The sequence below is a fragment of the Sinocyclocheilus anshuiensis genome, unplaced genomic scaffold (genome assembly GCF_001515605.1).
Source record: "Sinocyclocheilus anshuiensis isolate Anshui unplaced genomic scaffold, SAMN03320099.WGS_v1.1 scaffold819, whole genome shotgun sequence".
NCBI classification, from domain to species: Eukaryota; Metazoa; Chordata; class Actinopteri; order Cypriniformes; family Cyprinidae; genus Sinocyclocheilus; species Sinocyclocheilus anshuiensis.
The window spans coordinates 442,956-460,304 of NW_015548238.1; the positions used below are offsets into that span (position 1 = coordinate 442,956).

At 40.3% G+C, this 17,349-nt stretch overlaps 1 protein-coding gene across 1 annotated transcript in view; it reads left to right on the forward strand.

The window, feature by feature from the left end:
* lrp1aa (low density lipoprotein receptor-related protein 1Aa) overlaps positions 1–17,349 on the forward strand; it is a 200,232-nt gene that overhangs the window by 69,662 nt on the left and 113,221 nt on the right. The window contains exons 7-17 of the mRNA XM_016442040.1: positions 9,459–9,621; positions 9,789–10,011; positions 11,050–11,239; positions 11,489–11,632; positions 13,689–13,925; positions 14,021–14,201; positions 14,782–15,004; positions 15,159–15,348; positions 15,479–15,604; positions 16,646–16,786; positions 16,882–17,007. Coding sequence (XP_016297526.1) covers positions 9,459–9,621; positions 9,789–10,011; positions 11,050–11,239; positions 11,489–11,632; positions 13,689–13,925; positions 14,021–14,201; positions 14,782–15,004; positions 15,159–15,348; positions 15,479–15,604; positions 16,646–16,786; positions 16,882–17,007 — 1,944 coding nt within the window. The remainder of the gene's footprint in view (positions 1–9,458; positions 9,622–9,788; positions 10,012–11,049; positions 11,240–11,488; positions 11,633–13,688; positions 13,926–14,020; positions 14,202–14,781; positions 15,005–15,158; positions 15,349–15,478; positions 15,605–16,645; positions 16,787–16,881; positions 17,008–17,349) is intronic.

Genomic DNA, 17,349 nt, shown 5'->3' on the forward strand with positions numbered 1-17,349 from the left:
TTCCCTCACTGGTTGGGGTGCAGTCATGAGTGGCCACCCTGCCCGCGGTCTGTGGAGCGGTCGCCATCTCACTTGGCACATCAACTGCCTGGAGATGCTGGCCGTGTTTCAAGCTTTGAAGCACTTCCTCCCGGACCTAAGAGATCATCATGTGTTGGTGCGCACCGACAACACAGCGGTCATATCTTATATCAACCACCAGGGAGGTCTGCGTTTGCGCCCCTTGTACAAGCTGGCGCACCAGATCCTTGTGTGGTCCCAGGGCAAAATCCTTTCATTGAGAGCAGTATATATTCCTGGGCATCTGAATATGGGAGCAGACATCCTGTCGAGGCAGGGGTCGAGGCCCGGGGAATGGAGGCTTCACCCCGAGGTGGTGAAGCAGATATGGAGAATGTTTGGCCAGGCTCAGGTGGACCTGTTTGCCACCCCTCTGGTTCTCTCTGACTCATCCGGCTCCACTGGGGCTGGATGCTATGGTACAGACTTGGCCGAGGCTTCGTCTGTACACCTTTCCCCCGATTGCTCTGCTCCCAGGAGTTCTGGAGAGAGTGCGCCGGGACGGGGTCCGTCTGCTGCTAGTAGCCCCATTCGGGCCGGGCCGAGTATGGTTCTCGGACCTGATTTCCCTTCTCGACGGCTCTCCATGGGAGATTCCTGTCAGGAGGGACCTCCTCTCTCAGGCGGAGGGCAAGATATTCCACCCCCGCCCGGAGTTGTGGAAGTTATGGGTGTGGCCCCTAGGGGGCACAGCCCGTAGCTTCTGGTTTCTCAACCGAGGTTGTTGAGACCATCCTCCAATCCAGAGCTCCCTCTACGACGAAACTGTACGCCTTGAAGTGGACACTTTTCACTTCTTGGTGCGGAGATCCAAGCATATTGAAAAAATTTCTGATTGCTATCTCACAATTAAGACTGCCCTCCTTCTGGCGATTACTTCTCTAAAAAGAGTGGGGGATCTTCAGGCCCTTTCAGTGGCCCCTTCGTATCTTGACTTTGCGCCCGGCATGGCCAAAGTATTTCTCTACCCTCATGCGGGATATATCCCTAAGGTTCCCTCTGTTACACCACAGCCTATCGTGCTACAGGCCTTCTGTCCTCCTCCCTTCAGGGAGCCTGACCAGCAGAAGCTTAACTGCATGTGTCCAGTGCGAGCACTGGACACATACAAACACAGAGCTGCCCTGTGGAGAAGGGCGGACCAACTGCTTGTATGCTATGGTCCCCCTAAGAGGGGTCTTCCTGCTATGAAGCAGACCCTCAGTCGGTGGATAGTTGATGCCATTACTGCCTACGAGTCCTCTGATCTCCCCTTGCCTCTGGGGGTCAAGGCTTACTCGACCCAAGGTATGGCGGCCTCCAAGGCCTTCTTGGCAGGTGCGTCCATGCAAGACATCTGCAACGCAGCAGGATGGTCCACGCCCCTCATGTTTGTCAGGTTCTATGGCCTAGATATGCGAGCCACTCCTGGCTCTTCTGTTCTCTCGTCCTAGTTGTGCTCTTCCACACTAGTCAGGGATTTGCAAGTCTGGTGGCGTGGGCATACTCGTTCCCAAAGCGTTCTCAGATTTAAGAAGACTGCAACGGACTGTTAGGACAGCAGAAAGATCATTGGTGTGCACCTGCCCAGCCTTCAGGACTTGTACAACTCCAGAGTGAAGAAACGGGCAGGTGACATCATCACAGACCCCTCTCACCCCAGCCACAACCTGTTTGCACTTCTCCCTTCAGGCAGACGCTACAGGTCTCTGTGCACAAGAACATCAAGCATAAAAACATTGTTTTCCCCCATGCCATCTCCAGCTTAAACAGCTAACACATGAATCATTACCTGTGTTCTGTAATTAATTTCTGTAATTCATTCTACAGCTGTAAATAATGCCTCTTTCTCAAATATTATGTAAATAGATATGAATATCTCTTTATACATATATTTCTATTTATACAACTGTATATTGAGTAAATAATGCACAAATCTGTACATAAATCTACTGTTCCAGATTCATACACATTATTATTATTTATTGTTAAGTCTTACTATTTAAATCTAAAAAAAATTTCTGTTCTCATGTCAGATGTGTATGTATGTATGTATGTATGTATGCATGTATGTATGTATCAGGAGCACCTTAAAAAACCACAACAAATTCCTTGTGTGTTTGCGCACACCTGGTGCATAAAGCTAATTCTGAAATCATGCATTTTAAAGCCATATCAGTTTGAACTTCTGATATAGTGTTTTCTGAGCGGCTGTCACACGGCATGTGAGCACTAAACTAAGTTCTCTTTCATGTCTTATTGCACTTAAACTGTCAAATACACACAAGGTTTTGTCAAATACACACAGGTTTATGTTAAAAAAAACACATGTTAGAAAAACACAGTCGGTTATGTCTGTGGAGGTAAACAGCTGGGAAAGAAATTGCATGTTTCTTTTAGATCTGTGTATTAATCGACAGCAGCGTAATATACAGTACCTATATCGTTGTTAATATGAGCCAAAAAATAAAATAGAAACAGAAAATCACTCTTGACCGAATAACTTCTGTAGCTTTAATAAGACATTTCTTACTTGCTGCTTTTAAATGCTCTAGTGTGAAGATAAACATGGCGGATTGTGTGCGCTCACTCAGGGCAGGGTCTCTGCTAATAGACCAATTTGTAGTAGACGTCACAGTTACATAACTTGCAGCTGCGCGCGCATTGTAGTAGCAGAAAAACACTGGCAACAAGTAGAGGGAAACCATTATCCATGGAATAAGAGAAAAAAATCATAAATTTGATTTAAACAAGGGTCTACATAATATTCACATATGCAGTTCATAGGGGACATATTTTATTATCCCTACAGTTACAGTATTAAATAGCCTACAATTTAAACCTATAACATTTACATAACATTTACCTATTTTATCTCACAATTCTAACTTTTTTTTTCTCACAAATGCAAGTTTATATCTCCTAGTTCGGAGTTTGTCCATTCTGAGGGGAAAAAAAGCCAGAAGTGTAGAATTATAAACATGATTCTGAGCCGAGGAGAAAAGAGAGAGAATGGCGAGTTGATTTTTTATTTTAAAGGGGTCATATGATGCGATTTCAAGTTTTCCTTTCTCTTTGGAATGTTACAAGCTGTTCGTAAATAGATAAGATCCATAAAGTTGCAAAGACTAAAGTCTCAAACCCAAAGAGATATTCTTTATAAAAGTTAAGACGCATCCACGCCCTTCTAAAACGCCTCGTTTAAACACACCCCCACATGTCTACGTCACTGTGTGGGAAGATTTGCATAACGCCGCCCAAATGCAAAATAATGTTCTTTTTAGCAACATCATATGACCCATTTAAAGCAGAATTGTGAGATATAATCTTGGAATTGCGAGAGAAAAAAAAAAGTACCTTTTTTTAATTCATTTATTCCATGGCTTCCAGACTGCTACTTAACCTGCTGACCAGCCAATTCCTGCACTTATTCATCACTATTAGTGACAAGTGAGTGTGGATTCTAAGGCAGCATTTCCTGAATCCTGTTGTTGTCCCAGAATGCATTGCAACTTTCTCAGTGACAATAAATCCGTCCAAATAGATGTTATTTATCCACTAAAAAAAACACTCTTTTACTTTTCTTTTTTTTCTACTTTGGGCCTTCTTTTTCAGTCATCTTCTAAAGTTGGAACACTAGTTTAGACAGGAAATATCTCTGTTAACCTGGAGTGCATATTTTGGGTCTTACAACAACTCTGGCACTCAGTAACCGGCCAGATGGAAATATAGGCCAGAAGGGTACTCTACACAAGTATGCAGTCATGCAGAGTGTTTGTGTTCACATATTTTCATAGTGTTTGTTTCAGACTTGTCTGTCATTGAGTAAAATATTTGAATGAGTAAAAGGTCATAGGGTGGACTGCGGCAGTGTGCCCTCAATAGGAAGACATCATTGGCTTCCTGTTGCCAGTTATTGAGTTCCAGCCCTCAGTGTTAAAGATATGGCTGCCTGCCGCGTGTTTGAGAGAAAGAAAAACTAAAGGGAGCATTATAACGAAGAGGTGAAAGTAGCAATCTCCAATAATGATTTTGCTCTTTCGAATAATCTTGAAAGTACTTAAAGGTCTCATGGTAAAAACTTTTCTGAAAGAAAGAATGAGTAATCTAATAACTTTAAATAGTGTAATTAAAATTATTTGGTATTTTCATTGCAGACTATAGTGCAATTTTAGATCTCACATTTTCCAAATACTTTTTCAAATGTCATTCCTTTGCAGAGAGCTCATAAACCTGACAGTACAGTAAACCTTCTACAGTATTTCTGTAGAAATACTGTCGGGAACTCGGGTTCAGATCTCTTTTAGCTGGCGGGTTTGTTGTGGCGGTCTCTGAAAGGGTCACACAGGAAATGTGTTTGCCGTGATTCATGACCTCAGCGTGACATGCAGATGAGACGACCAGATGTTTTCCACTCATCGTCTTCTCTTTTCTTTTCTTTTTAACACAGTGCAGGATAGTGCTGTATTCTCTATTTGTTTCAACAAACTATGACATACTGTTATAAAACTGATGGAAATATACGTTTTTTAAAAGTGAAACAAAACTACAAAAAAAATAAAAATCACACATGGTACAAGAAAAATTATAAGATGTAATGCAGTAGCCAAAAACATCCATCGAAAACTATAGTTTCATGGGTAAATTCTAAATTCAAAATATTTTATTTTTAACTGTATTTGATATCAGTGTGACACTTTGCACTTTGTACAAGCATATTTAGCATATTTTTGAATGGTACAAAGGTTATAAAATAAGTTCTGAAGCACTTGTTGCAGATTTACCCTAGCTCTCAAAATAAACATTAAAAAGCTGAAGAAATACAGTCAAAACTACAATATTTGTAAAAAATGAGAAACTGGAATTACATTTACTTTAATGTAATGTCGCGGTGAGGGAATTTCCCTTGCAGTAATTCTGAGTGGCTCAATAGCGCGGTATGCGGTATTATCGCCACACACACACACACACACACACACACACACATATATATATATATATATATATATATATATATATATAATCTGTGTGTTTATGTGTTACGATATAACTAACAAGGTCATATTCAGAAACCAATGAAACCGAAACCAAATAGCGTTGAACAAAATAATGTTCTTTTTAGCAGCATCATATGACCCCTTTAAACCGTTCTTTCAACTACACGTTCAAAAACGCCGATTAATTCATTCAAAGAGAGACGTAATGAAACACGCCGTTGAAATCATTTTAACTTTGAGCGCCACTTTAGAAGGCTCAGCTGACCAGCTATGCTTCGGTGCTAAGACAGAGATTTCGCTTTTCTTGGACATGACAACATATTTTCACAAATATATATGACTCGGCCTGGAGGACAGACGCAAGTAATCGCACGCGCTCAGTCGATCTCTCTCTCATTCACTGTCTGTTTAGGCTTGTTAAGTGCAAATCTACGAAGCCTCTGTACAAATCAGCATGGTACACATTATGTTATCATTACTAACTTGTTTAATATTCAGTCCACATGCATGAAGTGTAAAACGAGAAGGGCATAACCTTACGAAAAAAGAAAACACGCAAAAATCGCGGTTGCTGTGGTTGCATTCCTCTGCGGTTTGCTCTTCAATAGTATTGCGATATTGCAGTTATCGCGACAGCCCTATGTGTATACTATAAAAAAATCCTGTTAAATTTACAGTAATTTTATTTGTTTTTTTTTAATTTCCCGGCTATCACGATTTTAATGAATTATTATTTTGTTTTAAGTATTATAACGAAGAAAAACATCAGACAACAATCTTGTACAAAATGTTCCAAATAATTTATTTAAAATGGTATGTATTTTACGATTATTATGGTTATTATGATTCATATTATTATTATAGAGATCATGTCAGAAATTATTACATTGAATACAGTCGAGGAGGTCAATACCTTGAGGGTCAGGCCAAAATCTCCAGTTTGTTCTTTGTACTTTAAAAGAACAACAAAGTGTACTGTATCTGTGGAAAGTGACTGGTTGTTCCACTCAAAGGAGTTGAATCACTCTCACACACATGTGCTCACTCTTCCGGAAGCCATTATCCATACGTCCATATGTGTCTGTGTTTATGTGTGTGTTTTATGAGTGGTTTGTGTAGGTTGCTGGGGTTTGCTGCAGCATATTTATATTCTGTTTTGTGAAACATTTTCCAGACATTGTGGTTGACACAAGGCAACCCAACCCCCCATCTGTCTGCAGCTCTGGAATTTTATCATGAAAACTGCCATGTACAGGTGGAGATGTGATATTTACACCATCTCTTTCTGCAGTCTTTACGTCATCACTATGTCTTAAAGAAATGCATGTGTCTCTTAGCATCTTGGAAAATGATGAAGTAACGATGGACCAAAATGTCATGTACAAGTGTTTTTGTCAGAAATCATGTGTTATAGAGTTGCGGCATTGCAGTAAAGTCATTTCTTGCATGTAAATTTGGTGTGTCTCAGCATAAATAACGGAAAGACAGGGTGTTTGCTGAAGTAATGTGGGATATGCTGTCTGACATAAGGTCTGCTTGGTAAAGAAGTTTCTGGAAAGCCTCTTAAACAGTCATGTGCTTAAATCGGCTCATGCTCCAGTGATTCCGCCACATGATTCTGCCTCCGCTAACATTCAGGGCATTGTTTTGGTATTAGTCTCTCTTTATCGAATCCTCACTCTTTTTCTCTAGCTATCTGTGCTCTGTTTTGACAGCTTGTCAGGTCTATGTTTATTTACTGACTCGCCTCTTGCTTTATTGGTTTTTATCTCTCTAGTATTAATGTAAACTTTTTGAAAGGAGCCAGTGAGTCTTGCACCCTTTTTTGTCCCAAATCTCTGAGCTCTGGGTATTCATCTTTAGTCTTTATAGTGTTTCAAATCTCCCATCAACTTTTGTTTTACAGTTTTCACTGTATAAGGCTTTTGGAGCAGACTGAGTTTGACATCAGACTTTATTTTCTTATGCTGATGTGCAGTTTGACACCAGTCCTTGTATTGCAATTGGAAGCAATCCAGCCTAACTCGCAGAGGTGAAGTGCTATTAATGCTTTTATTTATGCTAATTATGGTCTAATGCATTTGCATTTAATTGTTTCTTGTCTTCACAGAAATAGTCTTCAGTGAGTGTTTTGTACCAGACAAAATCAAGATCACGTATGTTAAAATTTGGTTGTACAACCATAGAGACATAACATGAAAAAAAAAAAAAAGGAAGCTAACAATGCGTCCCATTTTTGCTGTTTCTTCTCCTAAGTTATTGCCAGCCTGCTACAATGCTAAAAAGCCATCAAGTGTTTTATATATATATATATATATATATATATGGGCATTTTTGCCTGTTTTCTTGTAAAGACAGTTTGAGAAGAGACAGGAATGAGAGGGGAACAGGATTGGGACAGGATCTCAAGCTAACACATACAAGCCTATACACAGCTTGGATAGAGACAAGTAGACGAAGGGCCAGAGGGTGGAATCAAAAAAGTGCATCTATAAAATTGCAAGTGTAACCCCTCTGTTCCTAACCGCCCCGCACGGAGCGGGACTCTAACCCAGGTCAACGGCATGGGAGGTGGGCGCTAACAAGGAAGCTATAGACCACAGCCTCTAAAGTGTCAGTCGCTAGTGCACCTCTTGAGATCAGGGGAGTGAAGTTCACCTGCACAGCTCTTACCAGCTGGCCTCCATTACACTCACCCCCATAATCCTCACTCCCATCCGGGTCACGGCACCAATGTAACCCTCAGGTCCTAACCGCCCCACTCCGAGTGGGACTCACGACCAGGTCGCCGGCAAGTTAGGTGGGCACGCTAACAAGGATGCTGAAGACCTCTTAGGATCAGGGTAGTGAGGTTTCTTAGCAGCTGCCTCCGTTACACAAGATAGAATACAATAGAATCCGACTTTCATGGCACATGTGTCAAAGATGTCCGTCTAACTCAGTGGCCTCTTATCCAAGTCATAATTTTGGCTTGGATAAGAGGGTCTTGGAATATTGGACAAAGGTGTCAAAAAGGTTGAGAACCACTGGTCTAGCACATTTACATAGAAAAGCAATTAAACAGCAGTGCAGTGAAACACAAAAACATGTCTGGTGGGAATCAGCCCTAACACTGGATCTTAACCAGGTGTAACGCAATAAACAACAATTCTTAAAATAGGCTTTTATCCTACTCCTACTACTAGGTGTGACCCTGATGAGTGACAGGACATTTTGTCAGTCGTTTGGATTTTATTCCTGTGGTGTCATGCTGGGCAGTCCAGTCCTCAGTCCAAAATCCCATTCCAAACCTCAGATATGTTCTGATTGGCTGTGATTGTCACACAACACTTTCACTTTCAGTATGGACAGAAATATTACTTACTTCATAGCTGTAAACCTGGCTGGTCAGGGATGCCAGATCACTTGTCATATAGTCAGTTGGCCATAGTTTTGAACTCCAAAACTAATTTTTGAAATGTCATGACTGTCAGGAGATTGCAGCTTTAAACTCCACTATTAGTTCAAGATGTAAATACAGACCCTAGTTAGTTAGGCTCAAAGTATTTTCACATGAAGCTGTCTCAAGAAATAAGAGTTTTCCTTCAGTGTAGAGGTAAGATTGTGTCATAAATGGAATTTCTTATCTTATTTTCCTGCACCATTTTACCCAATAGTCACTGTTTCTATGTCTTCCAGTGCCACATTTTTACAGTCAGTGTTCAATGTTCACATCCCATTAAAAGTTATAAAAGTTATATGTCTGGGGTTAAAGGAGGAGAGGATCAGATACATTGAGATGTTTGATATTTTAAGGTAAGAATGAGGTGTTTTGAAGAGGTTTGGCAGCTGAAGAAGAGCAAGAATCCATGGTTAGCCACAGTGATCACAGCTGTTAAAACAACTTTTTTGTAAATTGTGTAACATAGGCAACTTGCCTCCAGAGAGAGTCCCCTGACTCAGCTATTTCAAATAGAAAGAGCGTTATTGTAGAAGTGAAAAAGAGAAATGTGTATGTGAGACCACAGTATTATTATTAGCACTATTTTAAAACAGGCAGAGTCATCAGACCACAAAACTGCTTGGGTTTGTACGTGAACACTTGCCTTACTCTGAACCAGTCAGGCACCAGTGTTTTTATCTTCACATATAGCATACTTTTGATTTACTTTCTTAATAAATCTCATCTTATTGTGCATGATTTAGTTGAGGGTTGAGTCCGAGGTAAGACCGGATTCACATGCTCTCAATGCCATGACAAGACCAAGAAAATATGGTCTTGGAGTCAAGACTCGAAGACCAAGACCATATTTTCATTCTTGTCTGTGGACTCAGTCAGATATTTTGCCCACAATAAGCAATCTGGAATAGGACACATGAACACACAAAACACATAATTTCTATGTTTCACCTCCATTTCCCTCCATTCCCCGTTCTTTACAGATGTAGAGCAGATGGCGATAGACTGGCTCACAGGAAACTTCTACTTTGTTGATGATGTGGATGATCGAATCTTTGTATGTGATAAAGATGGAACCACATGTGTGACACTGCTGGATCAAGAACTCTACAATCCCAAAGGCATCGCTCTGGACCCAACTATGGGGTATGAACATGCTCAAGCTCACACTTCCTCCATGTACACAACTAGCTAGCTGAATATTTAGCAGTTGCCTTCAAAAACAGTCTTCGCTAGATGGTCAAATGAGGTATACTTAAAGTTTACTCGGGGATAACTGTTACTTGTACCTTTCTTAACATTACCTTCAACAGAAAGGTTTTCTTCACCGACTATGGGCAGATCCCAAAGGTGGAACGCTGTGACATGGATGGACAGAACCGAACAAAGTTGGTGGACAGTAAAATTGTCTTCCCGCATGGCATCACCCTGGACTTGGTCAACAGATTGGTCTTCTGGGCCGATGCTTATCTGGACTACATTGAAGTAGTGGACTATGAGGGCAAAAACAGACACACCATCATTCAAGGCCTGTTGGTAAGGAGCAAATACCAAGATAATTTTAAGATGTCCATAAATGTCCTGCACATGTCCTTAAAAAGTGACCTTACAAAAGTGACCTTAAAAAGTCTTACACATTGTTCCTAGAACTAATTTCTCCATTGTTTTGAATCATTTAAATGTCAGTGAGTTGCTAAATATGACATTTAACAATGATCAACTTCCCTCTATTACTGCTCTACAAACAACATTATTTTGTAGATAGCATGAACATGATTTTATTCTTCTCAAAAGGTCTTTAAATCAACAGATAAAGATCCCATACATTTATCCAAAATATTTATCTCTCTGTCAATGATCAATCTATTCTATTTATTCACCAATCACCTCTTTATCTACCCATCTATTTAAGGTTTATTTATAAAGGACATTTAAAAACAACAGATGCTGAACAGTAGAGAAAAATGCAATGCAATCTATCCAAACATCCACCACTCATCCATCCAAGCATCTGTCCACCCATTCATCCTAATGCCCTTCAGTCCAAATGTCAATCTCTTCATCCATGTGTCCAAATGTACATCCATCCATCCATCCATCCATCCAAACATCCACCTTTTAATTCATCTGTACATTCATCCATCCATTTATTCATCCAGAAATTTGTCCATCATCCATTCATCCATCCTATTGTCCATCAGTTAAAAAGTCCATCCATTCATCCACCTTAAAATCCATCTCTTCAGTAATCTGTCCATCCATCCGTCCATCAATTCATCAATCCATCATAGCTCATGTGGCTAGCTATAATATACTCTGAAAAATGCTTTAGTAGATGAAAGAGACAGTGGTGTTTCATTTTTGCTACTGACTCATTTTATTAAAGCTGTTTCTGTCAATGCATTAGCCTGGTCCTTCCTCTCTGCTTGAGTTATGGCTATCATTTAGCTGCTCAGCCCAAGGCTAATTGGTGTGTTTATGTGCGTGTCTTGCTCACTCAAGCTAGCAGAGCAAACACAATTTCCCAAATAATATAACTAATTGAATATTTATTATTATTATTCTTTTTCTCAGATCGAGCATCTTTATGGTCTCACAGTGTTTGAGAACTATCTATATGCCACAAACTCAGACAATGCCAACATGCAGCCTAAGACCAGCGTGATCCGCGTCAATCGATTCAACAGTTCAGATTATCAGGTGGTCACCCGTGTCGACAAGGGAGGAGCTCTACATGTTTACCACCAGAGACGCCAACCCCCTGGTATTAATCTGAAATTCTTCCCTTACGAACATTAACCATGGTTTTACTGTAGTAACCATGTTTTTTTGGCTTATTGATTACCATTTATATAATCACAGTTTTACTATAAATACCATGGTTAAACTATGGTTTGTGTAGCAAAATCATGGTTAATTTGTGGTTACCATGTTTTAACTATAGTAACCATGGTTTTTTGGTTTTATTTGCACAGCTCCAGCTCAGTCTAACTGTCCTGTTATTCTTCTTCAGTGCGGAGTCATGCCTGTGAGCCGGATCAGTTTGGGAAAGCCGGAGGTTGTTCAGACATCTGTCTGTTGGGCAACAGCCACAAGAGCCGGACGTGTCGCTGTCGGTCTGGCTTCAGCCTGGGCAACGATGGCAAATCATGCAAGAGTGAGTGACATTACAGTAGATTCTACTCTATCTGTTGATTCACCAAACGAGTTTCGCCTGATTTAGAAGTTTACTCAAACGAGAGTTAAACTGCAGAGTTCAATGTTTATTCATTATGATTCAAAGTTTTGTAACTTTTTGCTGTAGATAGGTGACTATGGCATTATTGTAGCTTTTTTATTATTTAACTCAGGGTTTACTTACGAAAAGTATTACCATGGTTTGCTATGGTATTACCATGTTTTTTTGGACATGTGCAATGGTGAAACCATGCAACCATTTAATGTTATTACATTAAAATTATACATAATTGTAATTTTGGTTCTCAAATCTGATTGGACATGAAGTGTGTTCCAGACTGTCAGTCTGTGTATTAGTGGTCTTCCTCAGAGTCCACTTTGACTGTTGAGCATAAGGGCCAGATTAACTAAACAGAGCAAATTAGCATGAGAGCGCAAATCTACAAAGAGCAGTGCAAATTAGTGTAGTCACAGATAAGCAGAGCCGATGATAATCAGGTAATTTACTACCAACACAGGCACAAAATGGGTTAAGATATGTTTTTTTTGGGTGTTAAATAATGGCACAGATATCAGTAAACTGACTACCGCAAACCTTATCAAATCACCTTGCATGATTCATTTAAATACTCTCCTCCCATCAATTTTGCGCCTGAATGCATATGCAGTAAGTTCGGGTAAAACAAATATAACTGTCCACACCTTCTCAGTGGTAATGCTTCACTGTCTGTCTCTTGTAAATCCTGACAGTAGTTTTTAACAGTAAAAGAGGGTTTACGCTGGTGCAAACTGTTAGTAAATAAGTCTGCTGCCGAGCTCGCCTCAGTAAAACGTTTGGGCTGAGCAAACCTAAAATGACATTTGAGACACCCTACGATCTTCACAGACGTACACCGCGGCCATTGTAAGTCCGCAAGACTACAACTGCACATGAAGTGTATCATTAGGAATAGGGCCCTTATGAGTGAGTGAATTATTCACTCGACCAATTTGTTTAAAAATGCTACATCTTTCATTTGTTGCTGGAAGAAACACAATGATTCTGTTGTGACTTTGTTTGGAACTATTTGGTAGTATGTGGCAATATTGTGTCTAAAATATTAGTTATTCAAGTTACTGTGTATTAACTTATTGTTATATTATTTGAACTCTTGACACTGTGACACGTCAGTCATGTTTTTTCCAAGCTTATTGATTGTGATTATCTTTACTCAGCCTGTATATATTTGGGGGCAACAGCATTCTGTTATTGATATTAGCACTCTGATTGGATTTGCTTAAATATATGAGGATCATGTGTTTCAAAGGTTTTAATTAAGCAATAAGGAATGAGATGTCATGTTTTATTGTGAAAAGGTATGGCTCAGTGCATACAGAATTGCGAATATCCATTTTCTAATTGGGCCACATATTTTGTACATTATAAAACTGGATTATTCTAATTCATGATTGGCTCAGCCTTATTAAGCATTAGTAATTGTAGGCTCTTGCACATTTTTTCCCCTTATAGTTCCTCAGTGAGTCAAGACTGGGGGTTTTACCCACACTTTAGCTCAATCAATTTACAAAAATTAAGGTATTTTCCATTGAACCCCAATATTGATTTCAAGTTGTTTGCTTTCAATATTCAATGAACCATTGGTAATATTGATTTGACTTTTCCGTGACCTCTGAGCACATGACCTTGAAAAATAGAAGAGGCAATTGGAATTGATTGTGAGGAACATTAATACCATCATCATAGACTCACTGTTCACTATATACATGTTTCCAATAAATTTCAGATTTTCTGGAAAATGGCCTAAAGCCATACAAAACCACATTTTACCAACATGAATATAAAGAGGACATTTCTACAGCCCAGCACATCTTTCAAAATAAATAAAATATTTTAAACCACCTTTTCTTTGCGACTGAAAAGTATGACCCTAAACTAACACATTTGAGTAATTCTGTATCATATTTGAGCAGAAACATGCATTGAGTGAAACATAATTTTTTTTCAACACAATTCTTGGTATATATCAAATCCCCAGAGCCTGAGCATGAGTTATTCCTGGTGTACGGGAAGGGTCGTCCAGGTGTTATCCGTGGTATGGACATCAACCCTAAAGTTCAGGATGAATATATGATCCCCATCGAGAACCTGATGAACCCTCGAGCTCTGGACTTCCATGCACAGAGTAACTTCATCTACTTCGCCGATGCCACCAGTTATCTGATTGGCCGACAGAAGATTGATGGCACGGAAAGAGACATCATCCTTAAAGAAGGTGCTGAAATGTTATTTTTTATTTCCAATTCATCTCATTACTGGTGTTATTCGTGTTGTTATGGGTATATTGTCTTATTCTGTATGGCTTTCCAGGTATTCACACTGTCGAAGGAATCGCTGTTGACTGGATGGCCAATAATCTTTACTGGACAGATGATGGTCCCAAGAAGACCATCAGTGTTGCTCGGCTCGAGAAAGCTTCTCAGACCAGGAAGACTCTCATTGAGGGCAAGATGACCCACCCTCGAGCTATTGTCGTGGACCCTCGGCACGGGTGAGATCCTGATCTCGAATAAAATGATGTTTTATTTACAAAGTTCGGGAGGAGCATGTTCAGATAATCATCCAATTCAACACAGGTGGAGCATATTCAGATAATCAACTTAACACAATGATAAATATATACACAGCCAACTTACCGCTGTCCCACAACAGTTTTCCGGCATCCCTCCTCCACCCCAGCTTCTCACTCCTAACTATTCCTATCCCAGGTTGGGGATATGGGGGGATTCTCTGGGTTCGGGCTAAATTCTGAGCTCGGAGCCCTCCCCCCGGACAGCATGCCAAATATACATACTGTTCGCTCAATCTGGTTATATGTTAGTGCAAACTCGTGAAATAAGGTTAAGTTGTACAGCAGTTGTTGGGTTATTTGTAAAATCATAAAATTTAATTGCCCAAAATCTAAAATTTCAGTACGTATAACCAAAAAGGCTTATTGCTTTAAAAAAAAAAAAAACCCAGCAGCAACAGCAATATGATAAAAGACACTAATGCTAAATAGACAATTCAATTTATAAACAAGGATCATCAGTCAGAACTATGCATTTTGAAAATTTTTTTTCCTCTTTCAGCTGGATGTACTGGACTGACTGGGAGGAGGACCCAAAAGAGAGCAAGCGAGGGAAGATTGAGAAGGCCTGGATGGACGGAACCAACCGGAACGTTCTGTTGACGTCTAAGACGATTCTGTGGCCCAACGGCCTGAGTCTGGACATTCCTCAGGGCATCCTATACTGGGTGGATGCTTATTACGACCGAATTGAGATGGTCTATCTCAACACCACTGCACGCAAGGTGCTCTCACACTGCTGATCTAATAGATGATGTTAATATGAGAACACGTGTTTGCGTTTAAGAATGGAAAACATGAAATAACAGCTGAAAACACTAGATCAGTCCATTTACTTGCCAACTGTTGATCATGTAATGTCATATTTTTTCCTCTTAGACGGTTTATGATGGACAGGAACTAAACCATGCCTTTGGCCTGTGCCACTACAAACACTTCCTCTTCTGGAACGAGTACCGCAGCGGCAGCATCTATAAACTGGACCAGAACACCAAAACGGTCACTTTGCTACGCAACGAACGGCCACCCATCTTTGAGATCCGCATGTACGATGCCCAACAGCAGCTGGGTAATTATAATGTTGTTTTTGCCCTGTTTTTTGTAGATTGGCAATGCAAGACCAAATTTCCTAGTAGGAATCCAGGCAGTTTGGCTGTTAAATGTACATCAGATGTTATCCCTACATGTGTTCATCACAGGAAGCAATGCGTGTAGAGCCAATAACGGCGGCTGTAGTAGTCTGTGTTTGGCCACTCCCATTGGCAGGTCATGTGCCTGCGCTAAGGACCAATTACTGGACCCCGCAGACAACACCAGCTGTAAAGGTAATGCATACTACCAAAATATCCCACCACTCACTGGTGCATTGAGGTCGCACGCAAAATGGCCATTTAATATATGGTCTACAACACCGTTGCCCTCATGTTTTGCCACAGCACAGCAACTGCAAGTCAATTTTATGTTTGCAGGAATGCAATTTGAAGGTTGTACATTTTTGGCGACATTATGAAAGTGGATAGCATTCACAATGATGGACTTGGGTCACTCTCTGAATTGTTTTTGTGACTAAACGTGTCATAATTTTACATCCATTTTCATGCTACAACACAAAAACTGAGATTTATCACCCGGGCGACCGTCTCAGTCTGGGCAGAAAGCCAAAACATAAATGCATTTTTAAATTTGTCCAGATGAATGTGTCTTTTTATTCTACTTGTTCTTCTCTGTATAATGACAGGTAGCAATCAGTGGTCCAATACTGCCGCCTAATATGTTGGAGTGTCAACCAGATAACCAGTGGTGATAGATTAATTACCATATTATTATCTGTGTAGTATTACCATGATATCAATGTTTCCTTTTTTAACAAACACAGTTATTGTTAAAACCTGTATATTGCGAAACACTTCTAATTTGGAGATCAAAGGTGATTAACTATGGTGGTTTGGATGTAACTTCATACCCTGAATGCTTAAAAATTCAAAGATCTGTCCACGAGAGGATGAACTACTGCTGAGGAAATCACATTGTAAAACCCTCCATTCAGAGGGACCCAGGTGAGAGATGTGAGGAATACAGCAGTCCTGACAGAGAACAAAGCAAGAAACGCTTGCTGAGCAGAAGCAGATCTGTTTGTGCCAGCTGCTAGATCATACTGGTAGATAATGCATCATTTCTAGGGCTTATCTTGTGACTGACTGTTGATACAATCAGCTGAATTGAACATCAAGCGGTTTGGTTTTTGTGTCTGAATATTGGAAACAGAAACCCTTCAGATGTTTCTTTGCACAGAGGTTGGCCTTCAGTAAACTTATTTACATTTCGTGTGTGTGTGTGTGTGTGTGTGTGTGTGTTTTTCTCTACAGCAAACCCGTCTTACATTCCCCCTCCGCAGTGTCAGCCGGGAGAGTTTGCCTGTAAGAATAACCGCTGTATTCAAGACCGCTGGAAATGCGACGGAGATAATGACTGTCTGGACAACAGCGACGAGACCGCTGAACTGTGCCGTAAGAACACACTCACATCATGAGTTTAACTTAAAACTCCCTCCTTGTTTTGAGCTACCACACACATGCAGTGGTTGTTGTTTGTCCCTCTGTAGATCAGCACACGTGCCCTGCTGACCGCTTCAAGTGTCAAAATAACCGCTGTATCCCCATGCGCTGGCTTTGTGATGGAGACAACGACTGCGGCAATAATGAAGATGAATCTAACACCACATGCTCAGGTACACACAAACACTCATATATTCATGTTTCATCCAAAAAACAGTGAGGAATTGATTCCCAAGTCAATTCCAAAACCAGGAATCCATATCTAGTCATACTACCTGATGAGAAATGTCTTTTTACAGTGTATCCTAAACAGGCAAGTCTTTTGTCAGTTCACACTGCAGTCAAAAAACAGAACATTTTCTGTGAAATATACAAGTAAGTGGAGTTGGACCAACGAAGTTTCACTATGGTAGTGATTGGTGTGCATTTTAAACACTCACACCAACACAAACACACTCAAACACACACACACACACACACACACACACACACACACACACACACACACACACACA